Below are 21,329 nucleotides of genomic sequence, written 5' to 3' on the forward strand. Positions count from 1 at the left end.
TAAAATACACATAAGTAACCAATACAAAATGATCTACAGTGCAGGAAGCGGCAGAAAAACTCATTTAAATAATATAAATATAATCTAAAAATGTGTTTATGATGTTATACAGAATGCAATATTATCAAAACATTTCTAAAAAGCTTTATTCTGAAGGTACTCTATCCAGTGACGTCATCAAGGTGTTGTTCAGGTGACTCTTACCTGACTAACTAACAAACACACGCGCTTCCTGGAGCGAGGATGTGATTCAGACAAATTCATCTGAGAATCGGGAACTTTACTGAAGAGGAACTCCACATGGTGTTTAGAAAAACGCTCCGTTTCTAACGTGTTTTTATAAAGTTCGTTTTTACTTAAATGTTGTTATCCTCTCCGTGTTGAGGAGGAAGTCGTTTTTACGGTGTTTACGGTGTTTAGTCTCTTAGTTTGAAGGCCTGTCAACATGCTCATGATCGGTGGTGCGTTCACGGCCCTGCTGCTTCTGCTCTCTGGACTTTCTGCTGCTTTTGGTAAGTAGCTAAAATACATACAGTATTGAAAGAATCACTCAGATGTTTAACTTGAATGAAAGTGTGAATATTATGGGTTAAAAGACCGAATTACTAATACAATTCATGAATTCAAAATGTTATTTAAGTAGAAGTATTATCAGTAAAATTCACTCATAGTGTCCTAAATACACAATATGATTCAGATTGGCTCTTTTCAGTGTTCTTATCATATAGTATTATTATTTTTAACCTGTTTGTGTCACTGAGAAGGAGAAATGTTATCACTTTTGAAGTGTAGTACTACCAAGGCTTCATGTGCTGTTAGCTCATCACATGATTAGTGTGTACAAAAAAGTTTAATCAGTAAAATGCACTCAAAAGTATTCAGAAATACAAGTTATTATGCACAGAGGCTCTTTTTTTAACAGTATTTATATCATATGATGTTACATTAGTCCGTTTTTATCAAGGAAAATGAAGTAATGTGTCACTTTTGTATTACAGTATTAGTAGGGCATCATGTCATGTAAGGAGATCACGTATAAAATAACTGAGTGTTAAATGTAGTGGAGTAAAAAGTAAAGTATTTCCTTCTTAGATGATAAGGAGTACAAAGTACAAAGTATATAGTCGTGTAAAATGGAAACACTTAACACTGAAGTCCAAGTAGGTCAAAATGGTACTTTGTTACTTTCCATTACTGACTGCATATTGCTCTTTGTACTACACTACAATCTTACAATTACAACAGTTACATTGTTTTTTTGGCAAGGGCCTAAAAAAGAAGTACATTTGTCGTAAATATCAAATATAATTCCCATTCATGTTTTGCTGTTGAAATGTCAAAAATTAGCGATGGGACCTGACTTTGGACGCTGACTTTCTGTTACAAATAAAATAAATGCATTTGCAATAGCTAAATAATACAAAAAGATAAGTTACATTTGAATAAAATATAAAAATCTGCAAGAAAAGAGTCAGCTAATGATTGGTAGCTGATGAAAATAATCTCCATTCATTTTTTCTCTGTTTCATTTGAACCCCCTGCCCTTAATTAAACATTGTATACAACATGATACAGATAAATGCATCTTATCTCTTTTTTTTTTAAGAATGACAAGTAGGAAATAATGTTTTGATAAACCTTTGAGAGACACGATAACATAAAATGTTTCCGTAGAGTTATAATAGTGTTCGAGGTCCAGGATGAATCTATTAGTCACTCACAGAGATGGGGTCGTTACTAAAAAAAAGTAATATATTACACTACTTCGTTACTCTCTACATTACATTACATTACATTACATTGCATTTAGCTGACGCTTTTATCCAAAGCGACTTACAATAAGTACATTCGACCAGGAAGACACAACCTTGAAGAAAACAGAATCATATAAGTACATCAGGTTTCATAGAGCCAAACATTTCAAGTGCTACTCAACTGGCTTTAGATAAGCCAGTCCTTTATTAGTATATAAGTGCTTTGTTAATAAATCTATCGCTCGAAGTGGAGTCGAAAGAGATGAGTTTTCAGTTTGCGCCGGAAGATGTGCAAGCTATCTGCTGTCCTGATGTCAATGGGGAGCTCATTCCACCATCTTGGAACCAGGATAGCAAACCCACGTGTTTTTGCTGATGGGAACTTGGGTCCCCCTCGCAGCGAGGGTGCAGCGAGTCGTTTGGCTGATGCAGAGCGTAGTGCACGCGCTGGGGTGTACGGTTTAACCATGTCCTGGATGTACGAGGGGCCAGATCCATTCGCAGCATGGTAAGCAAGTACCAGTGTCTTGAAGTGGATTCTAGCAGTTACCGGAAGCCAGTGAAGGGAGCGGAGGAGCGGAGTGGTGTGGGAAAATTTAGGAAGGTTGAAGACCAGGCGAGCAGCTGCATTCTGGATGAGCTGCAGAGGTCGGATGGCACATGCAGGTAGACCAGCCAGGAGGGAGTTGCAGTAGTCTAGGCGTGAGATGACGAGAGCCTGGACCAGAACCTGCGTCGCTTTCTGTGTCAGCTGGGGACGTATCTTCCTGATGTTGTAAAGCGTGTATCTGCAGCAACGGGTTGTAGCAGCGATGTTTGCAGTGAAGGACAGGTTGTTATCTAGGGTCACACCCAGATTCCTTGCAGTCTGAGTCGGGGAAACAACTGAGGTGCCGATGTTGATTGTTAGGTCAAGAGTGGGACAATCTTTTCCCGGAAGGAAGAGCAGCTCAGTCTTGTCAAGGTTGAGTTTGAGGTGATGAGCAGACATCCACTGAGAGATGTCCGCTAGACAAGCAGAGATGCGTGCGACGACCTGGGTCTCTGAGCGGGGAAAGGACAGAATTAATTGGGTGTCGTCAGCGTAGCGGTGGTATGAAAAACCATGCGGGCTAATGACTGATCTGAGCGAGTTTGTGTACAGGGAGAAGGAATAAAGTTACTCGTTACTTTACTCGTTACTTTACTCGCAGGGCCGGCCCGCCCCTCCCTACAGGCAGATCACACAGACTGCGGCGCACCTACAGTGTGCGCGCCACAGTTTTGCCTCTGCGAGACTCCACTTGCACCCCCAATTACTATTGCATTAAGGAAGACATAACACAAGTCTTTCTTTGTATATGCTCTAAAATAGGCTACCAGCCTACCACAACAAGCTAACAGTCTGTGAAACGTCAAGACACTAATTAATGAAACCAGTTCAAGACGCATTATTCTTATCATTCTTTATGAGCGCAGTAACGGTAAGGTATCTAATTACTTATGTATTTAGTATTCCATAACTTAGTAACAGAGATGGTCAAACTAAAGTGGTAGAGACAGAATTCCTACAATGAAGCGGGACATTGAACTGTTCACCCGTGAGAGGGCGATCAACAAAAGAGAGCGAGCGGCAGTTTACAGATGAAAAGACTCAGCCATGTTTATGCAGTACTGCACGTGGAGATGTGGTCCCGCAAATCGCGCAGATTACATAGGCCTACATGTATATAAACCTGCGGCGGAAACCCCTCTAGTCTGTCAGTGAGTGTGATTATTTTATAAAAGTAACGAAGTAACGCGTGTCGGGGCAATGTTAGTAACTCTAGTGTGATTACTAAATTACTAAATTATAAATGTAACGCGTTACACTACTTCGTTACCAACAAAAGTAATATTATTACTCCCAACTCTGGTCACTCACCAATAGGGATGCTCCGATCGCCAATTTCGGGGCCGATCACCGATCGCCAAAATCAGTATCGGCCGATACCGATCGCCGATCCGATCGAGTGGGCGGGGCCTAAATGGAAGATTTAAACATCACTTTAAATCTTCCATTTAAAGTGATGTTTAAACTCAGTTAATGGGGCTCATTCACTGGAGCTTCCACAAACAACAATCAACTTAATTATTACATTCAAATGATGTACATTATTCAAGTTTACATTCACTTTGGAGAATAACACGGGAGAAATGAGCGGAAGCGCTCTCTTTTCCTCTCTCCCTCTCTCTCTCCCCCCCTCTCTCTCTCTCCTGACAGCCTGTCAGTATCTCATGCAGCTCACTGATCCAGTAATGATGAGTGACCCGACAGTGAAGAATACATATATTTATAATAACTAGTTTAGCTTGTTCCAGAGGTAGATAAAATAGCTAACTGTCTTTTTCGGACACCTTAAAATAATGCCAGACCGGTGAAGCCATTTTGGCGAGCTTGTTTTGCCGCACACAGAGAAAAGTGTCATGTATTTTATGTCATGCGATCGGCTCTCGCGATCGGCATGTTTAGAGAGCACCGATCGATCGGTAGAGAGTGAGTATCGGCCGATCGATCGGAGCATCCCTACTCACCACTATTGTTGTTTATTGATATTTAATATTTAACTTTGTCAGTAGCCAGATACACTTTATGTATCCCAACGAGCTGGAGCTTACATATTTGTATAACTTATTTGACATCCTAAAAGTACTTCCTTCTTTAGTTCATGTTTTTAAAATGAGTTTTTCTGGAAGTCACGGCCTCTTTCTGTGTGGTCAGACTTCATGAGGTCACATTTCCCCTTCGATTGCTTTGTTGTTGTTTTCTTCTGAGGAACACAACAGTTGTACACAACTAGCTGCTCTTTGACAACATTGTGCTGCGTGCATGTTAAGCGTCCTGCAGCCCTGAACGTTTCTAAATCATTTCACAAGTTTTCCTGCCCTAAATCAGACCCAGGCCCGGTTCTACGGGGGTGCACGAGGGTGCATTGCACCCTCAGTTAAGTCGTTATGCACCCTCATTTGAAAAATGAAAAGTAAAAAAAAAAAAAATGAAAAGTGAAAAATATGACATTTTGCCTACTATTACTAACAATAGTAGTAGGCTAATAATAATAATAATAAGAAGAAGAATATAGTTGATACAAAATAAATTGTAATTGTGGTTAAATAACATTGTCTGCTGCATTTATTTGATCAATTTAAACGGTAAGTAACGTTATTATGTCAGGTGCATGTGACCTGTGCCGCTGCACATTAATCATCTGCAAGGTGCTTACACAGCAGTCAATGATGGACATCAGAAAATGGTTAAAACAACCAGCCCTTATCGCCAGCAGTAACACTGCATCTACTGCAGGTAATAACAGTTCAGATCATGGGGACATTACGTTACTGTCGTGGACACTAACGTCCTCCTGCCCGACTCGCCGGCTTTGCCCGCCTCGCCCACAGAGGCGGAGCAGCCGCAGCCGTCTTCGTTACCCGAAACACCGCCACCCCTCGGCGGCCCGCAAGTGCCAGAGGACCTCTGCAAAACAGAGCCTGCCCAGGTATATTTAAAAAAGTACCCAACTCGCCTGTACAGTGGGGTAAGGCGCTCATTTTGCAGCTCATGGTTTCAAAACAGAGATTGGTTGGAATATTCATGTAAAAAAGATGCCATCTTCTGCTATGCATGTAGACATTTCGGTTCAAGTAAGTCAGATGCCTTCACCACAACTGGCTACAACAACTGGCGCCATGCTCTTATAGGCTACGTGATAAGGGACTGAGAAGGCATAATCAGGCAAAGAGCACATAGATCCATAGATCTCTTAATGGTGCTCTCAAAGTGCACCAGATTGATTGTATTAACTTCAATATTTAAAAAAAATCTTCCCGGGGGAGCATGCCCCCGGACCCCCCGAGGGGAGGTGAGGACCCCCCTAGAGGGTGTTAGGTCCACTCCCCACTTATAAAAATAGCACTTTACCACTGCACCCTCTCTAATCTCAGATGCACCCTGAGTCATTTTGTTCTGGAACCGGGCCTGATCAAAGGTCAGGAAATATGTGTTTGCAGACGCCATTGTGAAGAAAGGGCGAGCTTTTGATTGACTTATTTTATATCAGATAACAAATGACTGATACGTGGTGTGTTCAGGCTCACCTTTGATTTAAAGGACCTTCCTTAAAGAGGCGTTGTGGGGTTTTTCCTTTCCTGTAGCGTGTTATAGGTTTTAGTGTAAATGGTCTGCAAAGGCTGTGTTCCCTTCAGAGGGAGTTCCTCTCCCACTCCCCCCCCCCCCCCCCTGCCTGAAACAACTCCATTGGACTCCTTTGTTTACTTCTGTAACACAGTGACGTCACTATGTAACACTCACGCTCCTATTGACTAGCACTGAACATCAGCAGGAGAGGACTCTTTAAAGTAGAGACATTACATACTGATATACACCTGAACATCAGCAGGAGAGGACTCTTTAAAGTAGAGACACTACATACTGATATACACCTGAACATCAGCAGGAGAGGACTCTTTAAAGTAGAGACACTACATACTGATATACACCTGAACATCAGCCGGAGATGACTCTTTAAAATAGAGACACTACATACTGATATACACCTGAACATCAGCAGGAGAGGACTCTTTAAAGTAGAGACACTACATACTGATATACACCTGAACATCAGCAGGAGAGGACTCTTTAAAGTAGAGACACTACATACTGATATACACCTGAACATCAGCAGGAGAGGACTCTTTAAAGTAGAGACACTGCATACTGATATACACCTGAACATCACCAGGAGAGGACTCTTTAAAGTAGAGACACTACATACTGATATACACCTGAACATCAGCAGGAGAGGACTCTTTAAAGTAGAGACACTACATACTGATATACACCTGAACATCAGCCGGAGAGGACTCTTTAAATAGAGACACTACATACTGATATACACCTGAACATCAGCAGGAGAGGACTCTTTAAAGTAGAGACACTACATACTGAGATACACCTGAACATCAGCAGGAGAGGACTCTTTAAAGTAGAGACACTACATACTGATATACACCTGAACATCAGCAGGAGAGGACTCTTTAAAGTAGAGACTCTACACACTGATATACACCTGAACATCAGCAGGAGGACTCTTTAAAGTAGAGACACTACATACTGATATACACCTGAACATCAGCAGGAGAGGACTCTTTAAAGTAGAGACTCTACATACTGATATACACCTGAACATCAGCAGGAGAGGACTCTTTAAAGTAGAGACACTACATACTGATATACACCTGAACATCAGCAGGAGAGGACTCTTTAAAGTAGAGACTCTACATACTGATATACACCTGAACATCAGCAGGAGAGGACTCTTTAAAGTAGAGACACTACATACTGATATACACCTGAACATCAGCAGGAGAGGACTCTTTAAAGTAGAGACACTACATACTGATATACACCTGAACATCAGCAGGAGAGGACTCTTTAAAGTAGAGACTCTACACACTGATATACACCTGAACATCAGCAGGAGGACTCTTTAAAGTAGAGACACTACATACTGATATACACCTGAACATCAGCAGGAGAGGACTCTTTAAAGTAGAGACTCTACATACTGATATACACCTGAACATCAGCAGGAGAGGACTCTTTAAAGTAGAGACACTACATACTGATATACACCTGAACATCAGCAGGAGAGGACTCTTTAAAGTAGAGACTCTACATACTGATATACACCTGAACATCAGCAGGAGAGGACTCTTTAAAGTAGAGACACTACATACTGATATACACCTGAACATCAGCAGGAGAGGACTCTTTAAAGTAGAGACACTACATACTGATATACACCTGAACATCAGCAGGAGAGGACTCTTTAAAGTAGAGACTCTACACACTGATATACACCTGAACATCAGCAGGAGGACTCTTTAAAGTAGAGACACTACATACTGATATACACCTGAACATCAGCAGGAGAGGACTCTTTAAAGTAGAGACTCTACATACTGATATACACCTGAACATCAGCAGGAGAGGACTCTTTAAAGTAGAGACACTACATACTGATATACACCTGAACATCAGCAGGAGAGGACTCTTTAAAGTAGAGACTCTACATACTGATATACACCTGAACATCAGCAGGAGAGGACTCTTTAAAGTAGAGACACTACATACTGATATACACCTGAACATCAGCAGGAGAGGACTCTTTAAAGTAGAGACACTACATACTGAGATACACCTTCAATCTAAAACAAAACAACAAACAAATAACACATAGCACATGTTGAAGAGCTCTTTAGACAAGGCACGTTTATTTATACAGCACATTTCAACGCAATTCAAAGTGCTTTACATAAACATTAAAAGCATTGAGACAAAGTGCAACAGAATCAAATCATACGATGACAATAAAATACATTTAAAAACAGTCATTAAAAAGCCAAGAGAATACAAAGTAAGACAGGTTTAAAAATACTAAAATAAAAGTTACAGTGCAACTATGAATATGTATTTGTTTTAATAATAACTAAACGCTGCTTCTGCATGTGGAACATATTAGGAACCTTTAATAACAATTATTTTATTGGTTAATATTACTTTATAAGACACTCCCAGTGATATATTCCTTCTGCTGAAAGACTACAAAGGGGAGGAATGCTGCAGAGCAATAACGACTTCATAAACTCTCACTCCCTTCTTCTTCCTTATCGGTGCCAGATACCTGTCAGCCGAGATGTTTAGATGATGATACAAAGCTGCAGCATTAAAGGTGTGTTACTGTAATGAATAGATTCGACTTCACAATTATTTAAAACAGCTTTAAGCTTTGTGGCGATAAGTGTTGGAAGAGGTACTCGGATCCTTTACCTTCGTACAAATACTGTGATCGTAAAATACTCCACGTAAAAGTCCTGATTTTAAAAGGTATCTAAGAAAAAGAAAAAAGTAATAGCATCAAAATATATGTACTTCTTCATGTCTCTTCTACATCAACATGTGTCCCCTCTTCTTCATGTCTCTTCTACATCAACATGTGTCCCCTCTTCTTCATGTCTCTTCTACATCAACATGTGTCCCCTCTTCTTCATGTCTCTTCTACATCAACATGTGTCCCTTCTTCTTCATGTCTCTTCTACATCAACATGTGTCCCCTCTTCTTCATGTCTCTTCTACATCAACATGTGTCCCCTCTTCTTCATGTCTCTTCTACATCAACATGTGTCCCTTCTTCTTCATGTCTCTTCTACATCAACATGTGTCCCCTCTTCTTCATGTCTCTTCTACATCAACATGTGTCCCCTCTTCTTCATGTCTCTTCTACATCAACATGTGTCCCCTCTTCTTCATGTCTCTTCTACATCAACATGTGTCCCCTCTTCTTCATGTCTCTTCTACATCAACATGTGTCCCTTCTTCTTCATGTCTCTTCTACATCAACATGTGTCCCCTCTTCTTCATGTCTCTTCTACATCAACATGTGTCCCCTCTTCTTCATGTCTCTTCTACATCAACATGTGTCCCCTCTTCTTCATGTCTCCTCTACATCAACATGTGTCCCCTCTTCTTCATGTCTCTTCTACATCAACATGTGTCCCCTCTTCTTCATGTCTCTTCTACATCAACATGTGTCCCCTCTTCTTCATGTCTCTTCTACATCAACATGTGTCCCCTCTTCTTCATGTCTCTTCTCCATCAACATGTGTCCCCTCTTCTTCATGTCTCTTCTACATCAACATGTGTCCTCTCTTCTTCATGGCTCTTCTACATCAACATCAACATGTGTCCCCTGTTCTTCATGTCTCTTCTACATCAACATGTGTCCCCTCTTCTTCATGTCTCTTCTACATCAACATGTGTCCCCTCTTCTTCATGTCTCTTCTCCATCAACATGTGTCCCCTCTTCTTCATGTCTCTTCTACATCAACATGTGTCCTCTCTTCTTCATGTCTCTTCTACATCAACATGTGTCCCCTCTTCTTCATGTCTCTTCTACATCAACATGTGTCCCCTCTTCTTCATGTCTCTTCTACATCAACATGTGTCCCCTCTTCTTCATGTCTCTTCTACATCAACATGTGTCCCCTGTTCTTTATGTCTCTTCTACATCAACACGTGTCCCCTCTTCTTCATGTCTCTTCTACATCAACACGTGTCCCCTCTTCTTCATGTCTCTTCTACATCAACATGTGTCCCCTCTTCTTCATGTCTCTTCTACATCAACATGTGTCCCCTCTTCTTCATGTCTCTTCTACATCAACATGTGTCCCCTGTTCTTTATGTCTCTTCTACATCAACATGTGTCCCCTGTTCTTTATGTCTCTTCTACATCAACATGTGTGAAAATTAGCTGATCAGATGTTGGCCACTTTATGATTGTGGTAAGCATTAGCCAATCACCAACCAAGGTAGCCCCCCCACCCCCGCCAGAACGCTGACACCTCCTCATCTCCACCGCTCCCATGTTTTATTTTGTGTTGCCATAAGTTAGTCTCTCTATGTTTCTGCGCTGGGCTAATGCTAATGCTAATAATGCTAATGCGAGGATAATAAAATGGCGACTTCACAAAACTTTTGGGAGTTTTACGGGGCGTGGTTTGCAATCCGCCCAGCCAATCAGACATAGGAACCTTTTTCTCCCACGAAAGTCCCTGCTCTCTAGCAGGGACGGAAAAGGGGGTAAAAAGGTTCTCATGAACTAATTTTAGTTCCGGATTTTTTTGGTGTGAACGCAACATTTCTGAACTATATCGGAACTAAAGTGGGAAAAGTACTGCAGTGTGAACGCGCCTAAAGTGTTCTTTTTGTTATGACCTGGCTCAAAAGGCCACAACAAAGAGGAGACACAGCTGCTCACAGCATATCAACGGTTAACAAAATATGTTTATTAAAGCAAGTGATTCAAATCAGCCAAATTAATCAAGTGCAAAGTAAATAAAACATGAGGTGTAAATGCAGGGGGAGTATTGCATGAACATGTATGTGTGAGGATGTTGAGGTGCACAAAGTAAAACAACTGAAATAACTATTGACATACTCAACCGAACAGGGTGCCTGTAGGAGAAGCAGAGAGGAGCAGAGAGGCTTTAAATAGCTGCAGGGCACCAGACCCAGGTGCCCTGAGTTACTGCAACCAAGACAGCACAGCCACATCCTCTCTAGATGAACCCACAGGGGCATCGCATTTGTAACCAAATGTCTCTCAGAGGGGCGTGGGGAGGGGCTCCTTATTTTCATCTAAAGTAACAGACAGAGAATCAGCACTTTGGAAACAGGGCTGAAACAGAGGGGATTATGGGATGCTGCAATGATCTGTTTGGTGTTTCAGCCAATCAGAGACAGCTCTGTATATATCTGAGACCTGTGATATATTGATGTAAGACAGTAAAATAGGGGACCTTTTTAAGTGTATGAAAAAAAGTAATAGCATCAAAATATATAAGGTAGCAGTCTTGACTGGCCTTAAAGTACAACATGTAAAAGTACTCATTCTGCACACTTGGGTCAGTGGGTAATTTCCTAACTATTTTCCACCTCTGGTGACGATCGATTTGAACTTTCCTCTCTTCTTTCCTGCAGTTCCTCCACCAACAAACCTGACTGTGAGCTGCACGAGCCCCAACGTGATGCTGAGCTGGGAGTTCAGCGAGCAGCAAACACACACCGAATTCAAGATAGATGTCAGAGGATCTGGAAAGTGAGACTTCTAAACTAATATTTTTAAAAAGCACACATTAATCAAATACAATAATACACAACAAGAATGAAAACGAGTGATGTAAGCTGCTTTGGAAAAAGCGCTGCCTTAATGAAAAATAGATACATACTTCATACCACCTTTCTTGAACTTATATTGTTATTTTGATGTTGTTTATTCTTACATGTTGTTCTTTTTGTTTGCCTTTACTATTGAATTCAAATGTATATTCTATATTAATCTTGTGAAATGTTTAATATGATTAAGTCAGAGGATTCAAATTTGGGTTTTATGCCTCTTTTTGAACTGTATATCATCTGTTGTTTGTTTATCTTTGTGCAAGGCATTTGGTTAACACAATGCATAGATTACAAATATAATCAGAGGTGGAGGTAATACTCAGTTATTGTACTTGAGTAAAAGTACAAGTACCAGAGAGAAGGAATAAGAAGTAAAAGTCCTGCATTCAAAATGTTCCTCAAGTAAAAGTATAAAAGTATTCTCATCTAAATATAGTGAAAGTAGCGACAGTAAAAGTAGTCGTTGTGCAGATTGGTCCATTTCAGAATAATATATATGATATGTTTTATAATGATTGATCATGAAAGTGTTCTCAAAGCTGGTAAAGGAGCAGCTAGTTTGAATGACTTTGTATACTGCAGGGTAGCTGGTGGATTTACTCCAGGTGGAACTAAAGTCTGATTCAACACTTGATTATATTTCACATCATTCATCCAGATCTGTGAAGTAACTAAAGGTATTAAATACATGCAGTGGAGTAAAAGTACACCATTTACCTCTGAACTATAGAGGAGTAGAAGTACAAAGTAGCAACACATGAATTACTCAAGTCCTTTAAAGTTATAGTACTTGAGTAATTGTACTTAGCTATTTCACACAGCTGATTAAAATACTACATTGGTGATGACAATCTGATCTGATCTAATTTATGAAATTCAAGGATTTCTCTGTTGTGTTGCAGCAACGAAATACATCAATCTTGGGTGAAAGAGCGTCACTTTCACGTCTTTGATTTCATCTGGAAATCTGAGGCTAGCTTCATGGATTTCTACGGAGTCAATGTGACAGCGTTTCAGGGAGGAAACCGGTCTAAAGAAGCAAAGATCACCTTCACCTTTAACGACTTAAAAACCGCTGATAAAAAATGTGAGTACATGTAGATAAAGATGGCTGCCCTTTATTTAATCATAAAAGTCAAATATCTTTGATTATCTTGACCTTTTTAAGTCCTAATATTGCCCCATATGAATGCAATATTATAATGCTTATAGACAAGCCTCTTTTTGATAATTAAAAATATTGTAAAAATGAATTTATTATAGTGATTGTCATTATTATCTGCTTAATTGTTTGTTTATTTATCTGTTGTTTTTGTTTTATTTGTTTGTTTTTCAATAACAAATGTATTTCTTTAAGAAAAAAAAAAAGATATACATATATGTTAGTAATTCAGTTTTTGGGAGAAGGGGTGGGATTAAATAAGTGTAAACTTCTTCCCCACCTCTTTTCGGATGTGTAATTAAGTAGATAATTTGTTTATATATAATTTAGAATCAGTAATGTTTTTATATATAAATGTTGTATTGTATAATAACTCTTATGTTAAATGTTTGTATTATTGTTTTACACATCTGAAATAAATCAAATCAAAATCAAATCAATTATGATTATAATAATACTATTCATAATAATAATGATAAAAATAATAGGAATATATTTTAAATTGTTATTATTAAAAACATTATAAAAAAGTGTATTTATATGCATGCATTAAAGGGGACAACTATTACAAAAGTGCTTACTTTTTATGGGCATGCATCCTATCGACATTTAATAGTCTGAAGACCTACTATTATTATTAAATATTATAATATTGCTGGCTCAGGCTTGCCTTAAACATCATCCTGGGTCTTTTTTATTGTATTTGAATATCTTTTCAAACCTATTAATATGACTTATTACATTCGCATTGCCATTTTGTCAATTCTATCGTCTAGGAGGTTGTAATTTAATTATGTTTTTTTCTTTTACTTGTTGATCTGTACACGCTATTGGGCTTTATACACTACCAGTGTACCACTACCTCATGAAGCTGACTGAGAGAAGCCAAAAGTGTGCAAAGCTGTCATCAAGGCAACATTGGGCTAATTTGAAGAATCTAAAACATTTTATTTTAACACTTTTTTGTTTACTAGATAATTCCATATGTGTTCTTTTATAGTTTTGATGTATTCTGTATTAATCTACAATGTAGAAAGGAAAAAAAATGGGAAGGTGTGTCCAAACTTTTGACTGGTGCTGTACATTTAATTTGAATTTTAAATTTGAATCATAAGTTTCACAAATGTCTCTTGGCAGGTCATTTGGATTTCCCCGATGTGGATCTGGTGGAGACGGATTCAGGAGCCACGCTTAGCTTCAAGAATCCTCTCCACTACTACGAGAAGCTGAAGCAGGCTATCATCGGAGCAGATGCCTCCTTTATATTTGAAGCCTCTTCCAAAACTGTAAGTTTAATAAAGAAGGGCTGCACAATTAATAACAATTTAATCAGAATCACATGAGGCGCAATATTTGTTACAGCCAACATATGTGTAACTAACTATCATCCTGAATTAAGGACTCTCTCAAAAAAAATACCATGATCATTTTAAAGGGTCTGGTTCATATCAGTATTTAGTGTCGCTACTTTAAAGAGTCCTCTCCTGCTGATGTTCAGGTGTATATCAGTATGCAGTGTCTCTACTGGGACATGTCTCCATGCTTTAATTTTCAAAGAGCTCTTTCTTTTTCTCATACTGCCTGCCTCTTTTCACCCTCTGTCTGAGAGCCCAGTCTGCTCTGATTGGTTAGCTGGCCAATTCTCAAATCAAATCAAATCAAGTTTTATTTATATAGCACATTTATAAACGATTTTGGTCGAGCCAAAGTGCTGTACATATAATAAAATTAGCCTACAGTAGAGACACTTTACAGCAGATACAACAGCACAGATTGTTCAGAATATCAGTATGAGAAAAACGACACCCTCTATCCTTAGACCCTCAATTCAGTTGTGATTGGTCAACCTGCTAAGAGATGTCCCGCCCCCTAGTCTATCGAGTGCAATGTGTTGAAGCGCCAGCCAATATAAGTATGTTACATAGGGATGTCACTTTGTTATGGAAGAAAACATTTGTCCAATGGAGGAGTTTCTGGCAGGGGGGGGGGGGAGAAACTCCCCAAAAGGCTCGATAGGGCCCCTTTAAATATATCGTTCAATGATGGATGAGAATAATGATCCAAAAATGATCAATAACTTCAATATTGTAAATGTGTACTCTGTTGCAGTATTAAGAAAAGCAACGTTAATGTTTATTATCCATGTTCTGTGACTTTCAGGGTCATTATAAAGAAGATTGCGGGCAGCACGAAAACTGCAAACTTGATATTGTGTTCCCTGCGGACGAGGAGAAGTGTGTGACGCTGAAGGGAGACCTGCTTGAAAGTATTGGTGGTCAAGCGTTCAAACAGATCGACAGAATCTGTGCCGAACCAGAAGAGAGTGAGTACGAACTGGAAATACCTGCAGTATACTGTTTACAAATATTAAATGGTGCGGCCAAAATGAAAAATAAATGAATCAAGCCTGTTTTTCTAACATACAAATACACAGCATGGACACAGCCATTAACAGGAAGTGGTGGAAGAGGTACTCAGATGTTGTACTTTTGATTTGAAGTCGGTCGGATTAAAACATTTGGAGCATTTTGTTAAAGTATGGCACGTGTAAAATACAAAATCTAGCCATAAAATGCACGTGATTCAAAATGGCAGACTTCTTGTTGGATTTATAATATGACGCCCTAAGGCTTTTTTGTGTGTCTCAACATGTTACATATACCTAGGAAGTTTCAGACTCATAGGTGAAATAACTACGATGAACAGCCTTTTAGCAACTTTGTAGAAGCGGCTAAAGAGCATTTTGCCTCCACCAAAGAACAAGACCCCCTGAAATATACATTTTCCCCAGTCCTGACAATCCTGCCCAAAGAAATCCACTGTCGCAGCACGTTTAAACTCAAAGAAACGTAATAAAAACATTATAAGGATTTCAATAAGATAAGATTAACTTCCCAATTCTGGAAATGTTTTCGTTGCAGCAGCATAAAACAAAACAAGGCGAAGGTCCTTCCCTCTGACTTTGTCGATGTTCGGATCCTAATAGTAATAATAAGCTAAATCAAAGTATGTGTACGGAGCCCTGGACCAGAACCTGCGTGGCTTTCTGTGTCAGCTGGGGACGTATCTTCCTGATGTTGTAAAGCGTGTATCTGCAGCAGCGGGTTGTAGCAGCGATGTTTGCAGTGAAGGACAGTTTGTTATCTAGGATCACACCCAGATTCCTTGCAGTCTGAGTCGGGGAAACAACAGAGGTGCCGATGTTGATTGTTAGGTCAAGAGTGGGACAATCTTTTCCCGGAAGGAAAAGCAGTTCAGTCTTGTCAAGGTTGAGCTTGAGGTGGTGAGCAGACATCCACCGAGAGATGTCCGCTAGACAAGCAGAGATGCGTGCGACAACCTGCATTATACATTATGGGAAAGGGTGAACCCCCAAAAATCATAAAAGGACCCTCAAATAAACATTTGAACGTCTCTGTAAAATAACACTGTAATATGAATAAGCACTTTTGCTAAATCAGAAAATGTCCAACCGATAAACAAAGTCAAATGTGTTTTTATTGCAGAGGATCTTACGGTGGCTCTGGTTGTATTGCTGTTCGTCCTCGGCATTGTAATCGTTGTGATTATAATTATCATCATTAAGGTGAGAGCCTGGACGATGGAGAGCCCCCCTACACCTACTCCTCTGGTAAGAAGAAATGGAAGAACCACAAACTTATTATGTGTAATTATGAGGGTTGGGTAGATGTGTATAACTTTTGATATATTTTCAGTAATCCAAAAATAAATGTGTTTCTAATGCTTTGTTACTTATTTGAAAAGACTGTACTGCCATTTATATTAAAGAGGATATATTAATCTCATATTCAGGTTCATATCAGTATGTAGTGTCTCTACTTTAAAGAGTCCTCTCCTGCTGATGTTCAGGTGTATATCAGTATGTAGTGTCTCTACTTTAAAGAGTCATCTCCTGCTGATGTTCAGGTGTATATCAGTATGTAGTGTCTCTACTTTAAAGAGTCCTCTCCTGCTGATGTTCAGGTGTATATCAGTATGTAGTGTCTCTACTTTAAAGAGTCCTCTCCTGCTGATGTTCAGGTGTATATCAGTATGTAGTGTCTCTACTTTAAAGAGTCCTCTCCTGCTGATGTTCAGGTGTATATCAGTATGGAGTGTCTCTACTTTAAAGAGTCCTCTCCTGCTGATGTTCAGGTGTATATCAGTATGTAGTGTCTCTACTTTAAAGAGTCCTCTCCTGCTGATGTTCAGATGTATATCAGTATGTAGTGTCTCTACTTTAAAGAGTCCTCTCCTGCTGATGTTCAGGTGTATATCAGTATTTAGTGTCTCTACTTTAAAGAGTCCTCTCCTGCTGATGTTCAGGTGTATATCAGTATGTAGTGTCTCTACTTTAAAGAGTCCTCTCCTGCTGATGTTCAGGTGTATATCAGTATGTAGTGTCTCTACTTTAAAGAGTCCTCTCCTGCTGATGTTCAGGTGTATATCAGTATGTAGTGTCTCTACTTTAAAGAGTCCTCTCCTGCTGATGTTCAGGTGTATATCAGTATGTAGTGTCTCTACTTTAAAGAGTCCTCTCCTGCTGATGTTCAGGTGTATATCAGTATGTAGTGTCTCTACTTTAAAGAGTCCTCTCCTGCTGATGTTCAGGTGTATATCAGTATGGAGTGTCTCTACTTTAAAGAGTCCTCTCCTGCTGATGTTCAGGTGTATATCAGTATGTAGTGTCTCTACTTTAAAGAGTCCTCTCCTGCTGATGTTCAGGTGTATATCAGTATGTAGTGTCTCTACTTTAAAGAGTCCTCTCCTGCTGATGTTCAGGTGTATATCAGTATGTAGTGTCTCTACTTTAAAGAGTCCTCTCCTGCTGATGTTCAGGTGTATATCAGTATGTAGTGTCTCTACTTTAAAGAGTCCTCTCCTGCTGATGTTCAGGTGTATATCAGTATGTAGTGTCTCTACTTTAAAGAGTCCTCTCCTGCTGATGTTCAGGTGTATATCAGTATGTAGTGTCTCTATTTTAAAGAGTCCTCTCCTGCTGATGTTCAGGTGTATATCAGTATGTAGTGTCTCTACTTTAAAGAGTCCTCTCCTGCTGATGTTCAGGTGTATATCAGTATGTAGTGTATCTACTTTAAAGAGTCCTCTCCTGCTGATGTTCAGGTGTATATCAGTATGTAGTGTCTCTACTTTAAAGAGTCCTCTCCTGCTGATGTTCAGGTGTATATCAGTATTTAGTGTCTCTACTTTAAAGAGTCCTCTCCTGCTGATGTTCAGGTGTATATCAGTATTTAGTGTCTCTACTTTAAAGAGTCCTCTCCTGCTGATGTTCAGGTGTATATCAGTATGTAGTGTCTCTACTTTAAAGAGTCCTCTCCTGCTGATGTTCAGGTGTATATCAGTATTTAGTGTCTCTACTTTAAAGAGTCCTCTCCTGCTGATGTTCAGGTGTATATCAGTATGTAGTGTCTCTACTTTAAAGAGTCCTCTCCTGCTGATGTTCAGGTGTATATCAGTATTTAGTGTCTCTACTTTAAAGAGTCCTCTCCTGCTGATGTTCAGGTGTATATCAGTATTTAGTGTCTCTACATGTCTCCATGCCTTAATGTTCAAAAAGCTCTTTATTTCTCTCATACTGCCTGTGCTGCAGCACCTCTTTTCACCCTCTGTCTGAAACCAGAGCCCAGTCAGCTCTGATTGGTTAGCTGGCCGGCTCTGTTGTGATTGGTCAACCAGCTTAGAGATGTCCCGCCTCTTAGCCTATCACGTACAATGAGTTGGAGCGTTAGCCAATAGAAGTGCGAGTGTTATGTAGTGATGTCACTATGCTAGAGAAGTAAACAAAGGAGTCCAATGGAGGTGTTTCGGTATGTTATCCTTTGCAGATCAATTACATGCACACAAACCAATATACCACACATGGTGAAAGGGAAAACCCCCAAATCATAATAGGGCCTCTTTAGATATTTTAATGCTGCAGCTCACAAGTTGTATTTTAAAGACTTAAAAAACGAATTGTTTGGTACAGTCACATCATCACAGAATATCACACATGATCGCAATTAAGAAGTAACTGCAATTTAATATTTTTTCCAAATCATTCAGCACAACATCTGACCTAACCCTGCTTGATAATGTGCTTTATTTGCAGAATTTCACAGAAAGAGAAGATGGCCCTTTATTAATTGAAAAAGACTCGACTCCCGTCAGTGTTGTTAAACTGTGCAACAACCCCGTCAACACTTCAGTCAGCTGCGAGGAGGAGGAGGAGGAGGAGGAGGAGGAGGAGGACAGCAGAGACAACAACAGAGACAACAGAGAGGGTTTGCAGCCTCTCGATGCAGCGTACTCTGATGGAGGACGTCTGGAGGGCAACATGAAAGATGATGAGGATTCAGGTGTCCGCTCCAAGGAGGAAGAGGAGGACAGCACAGACCGCAGCAGGGACAGCAGCGGATACCTAATCAGAGAGAGTGTGCAGCCTCTCGATGCAGCGTACTCTGATGGAGGACGTCTGGAGGACAACATGAAAGATGATGAGGATTCAGGTGTCCGCTCCAAGGAGGAAGAGGAGGACAGCACAGACCGCAGCAGGGACAGCAGCGGATACCTAAGCAGAGAGAGTGTGCAGCCTCTCGATGCGGAACTCTGATAGAGGACTTCTGGAGGAAAACATTAGTGATGATGATTCTGCGAAAACTGAGACTGTTTCTATTGAATCGGTGGAGTCGATACGATCACACTACGATCGCCCTCATGCTCCGTAGGTGGATATGGGTGACGGGGACTAAGCTTGCAGCGAGAGGTGAAAACAAACCTAAAAAGACGACTTTATTCTGGATTAAAAGTCATTTTCTCGTGGTTTTGACCTCTCTATACTTTGCATTACAAACAAGTGCATTCATGGAGGTGGTGCCTTTTCTCAAGAAGGGACAAAGACAGTTAAACCTTCTACTTTGTGGTTGTACTGGTAAACATCTACCAATGTTTAAGTATATCTTTGGCTTGCCTTGTGGCTGTTTTTTAGAGGCAATTCGAGGGGAAAAGGCTGATTGTTTCAACAGCTGCAACACAAACAGGATGGGATTTAAGAAACTTAACATGAAACCTCAGCCTCATGTATATCACTTTAACTATATGCATACAATAACACAGTAGTTAGCATTGCTGTTTGACTCTGTTGTACCCGGGAAACGAAGCGGTGATCTTCAAGTCTCCTGAACATCCCTGACCCTCAGCTGCAGAAATGTTACTTTAACACAATATACATTATTTTACCTCAGGGGAACACGCTCCATAAGAAGTATGATCGCTCTTATAGTCTCTAAGTATCAGCTAAAACTGGTGGATGTTTGTGCAGCTGTTATTCAGGAAGGGAAAGGGCTCCATGGTTTGGTTTTTAAAAAGGGACATTTTATTTGTAATATATATAAAACAGTTCCTACTTGCATCAAGTGGTATAAAGTTATGTAGATCATTTTCAGTTTATTTGACCAGGTTTAGAGGAAGATTTGTCTTTTTAAATATTAAGAGGGACTACTTCTTTGGTAGAAAGTAGTTCCAATGAAAAAGGCAAAGGTCAGCATTGTCAGCCAAAGAAAATAACCTGGAAACTTGTTCGGATTTGAAAAGGAATTTGGCTTTCAGCTCCAAAACCTCCACCTTACTAAGTTCGACTAGAGGTAAAATGTTTACAACCGGATGAGATTGACTGTACCGGTTTTACTGTGTTTTAACACACCGTCAAATGTGGACTTTCTGCTCTAGGCAGCAGATAATGAGGCATTCAAATGGATGCCACACCTGGAAATGTATGTGCAGGTATCACTGTGTGTTTCCTGTCAAACCGGCTTTGATGTGATGTGTGGGAGTTTTTCTTTTGTTCGCATCAAGAGGATTACATTTTACAAGTACTTCAGGGTTGCTCATATTTTTTTTATTGCTGTGATGAAATTACCTATTGCGTAAAAGTGCTTTTTAAACGGTTGCTTTGAATGCTACGGCAGAGGATAAGGGCCACACGTGAACAAAATGTTTGAGATTAGAGCTTTTTGAACCGAAATTGTCAGAGAAAAAGTCGGAATTCTGACTTTTTTCTGAAAATTCAGAATTTTGCTGGAAAAATTATTTCGCCATCAACATTTTAAGATTACATTTATTTATTTGTATTTGAATTCTGACTTAAATATCCAAATCTCTCAGAATTCTGACTTTAATTTCAGATTTTTTCCCAGAATTCTGAGATTCAAGTCAGAATTCCCACTTTTCTAAAAAGACAATATTATTTTTCTTCTCAGAATTCCAGGATTAAATTACTTTTTCTCAGACCTCAATGTGGCCCTAATCCTCTTCCGTAGAATACTACCTTTCAATACCTTGTCTCTAACATTTTTAACAGCATGGTAAGCTGAACACTGAAAGAGAATGTTGTCTCTGAAATAAGATGTATTTGTTTATTTAATAAGGAAACGTCCATTTATACTTTTCCCATGACTTGTTTGCATGAGATTTAAATATGTTCATGTGTCAAAGATTTGCTGATATGATCTTTGAATAAACGGCAGTGTGAAAGTATCAGATCACCTGCTGTGGGGCAAAGTGCACTTTGATAAGATCAACAGGAAATCTCAGGTTACTTTTGAATTTTTAATAAAGACACAAACAATATTGATATCTTCTTTCGCTAATTTCAAATATA

At 39.6% G+C, this 21,329-nt stretch overlaps 1 protein-coding gene across 2 annotated transcripts; it reads left to right on the plus strand.

The window, feature by feature from the left end:
- The first annotated feature begins 199 nt into the window (after positions 1 to 199).
- Positions 200 to 21,298, plus strand: ifngr1 (interferon gamma receptor 1). Of its 2 annotated transcripts, none has more exons than XM_034230097.1 (7): positions 200 to 512; positions 11,311 to 11,428; positions 12,390 to 12,595; positions 13,808 to 13,956; positions 14,831 to 14,993; positions 16,177 to 16,301; positions 18,783 to 21,298. In XM_034230097.1, exons 1-7 carry the CDS (start codon positions 446 to 448, stop codon positions 19,281 to 19,283), a joined length of 1,329 nt encoding a protein of 442 aa, XP_034085988.1. In that variant the 5' UTR covers positions 200 to 445; the 3' UTR covers positions 19,284 to 21,298. The 2 variants fall into 2 exon arrangements, with proteins under 2 accessions (XP_034085988.1, XP_034085989.1); XM_034230098.1 differs by having other exon boundaries at positions 12,411 to 12,595.
- Positions 21,299 to 21,329: the final 31 nt, after the last annotated feature.

Source organism: Gymnodraco acuticeps, unplaced genomic scaffold, assembly GCF_902827175.1.
Source record: "Gymnodraco acuticeps unplaced genomic scaffold, fGymAcu1.1, whole genome shotgun sequence".
Taxonomy (NCBI): Eukaryota; Metazoa; Chordata; class Actinopteri; order Perciformes; family Bathydraconidae; genus Gymnodraco; species Gymnodraco acuticeps.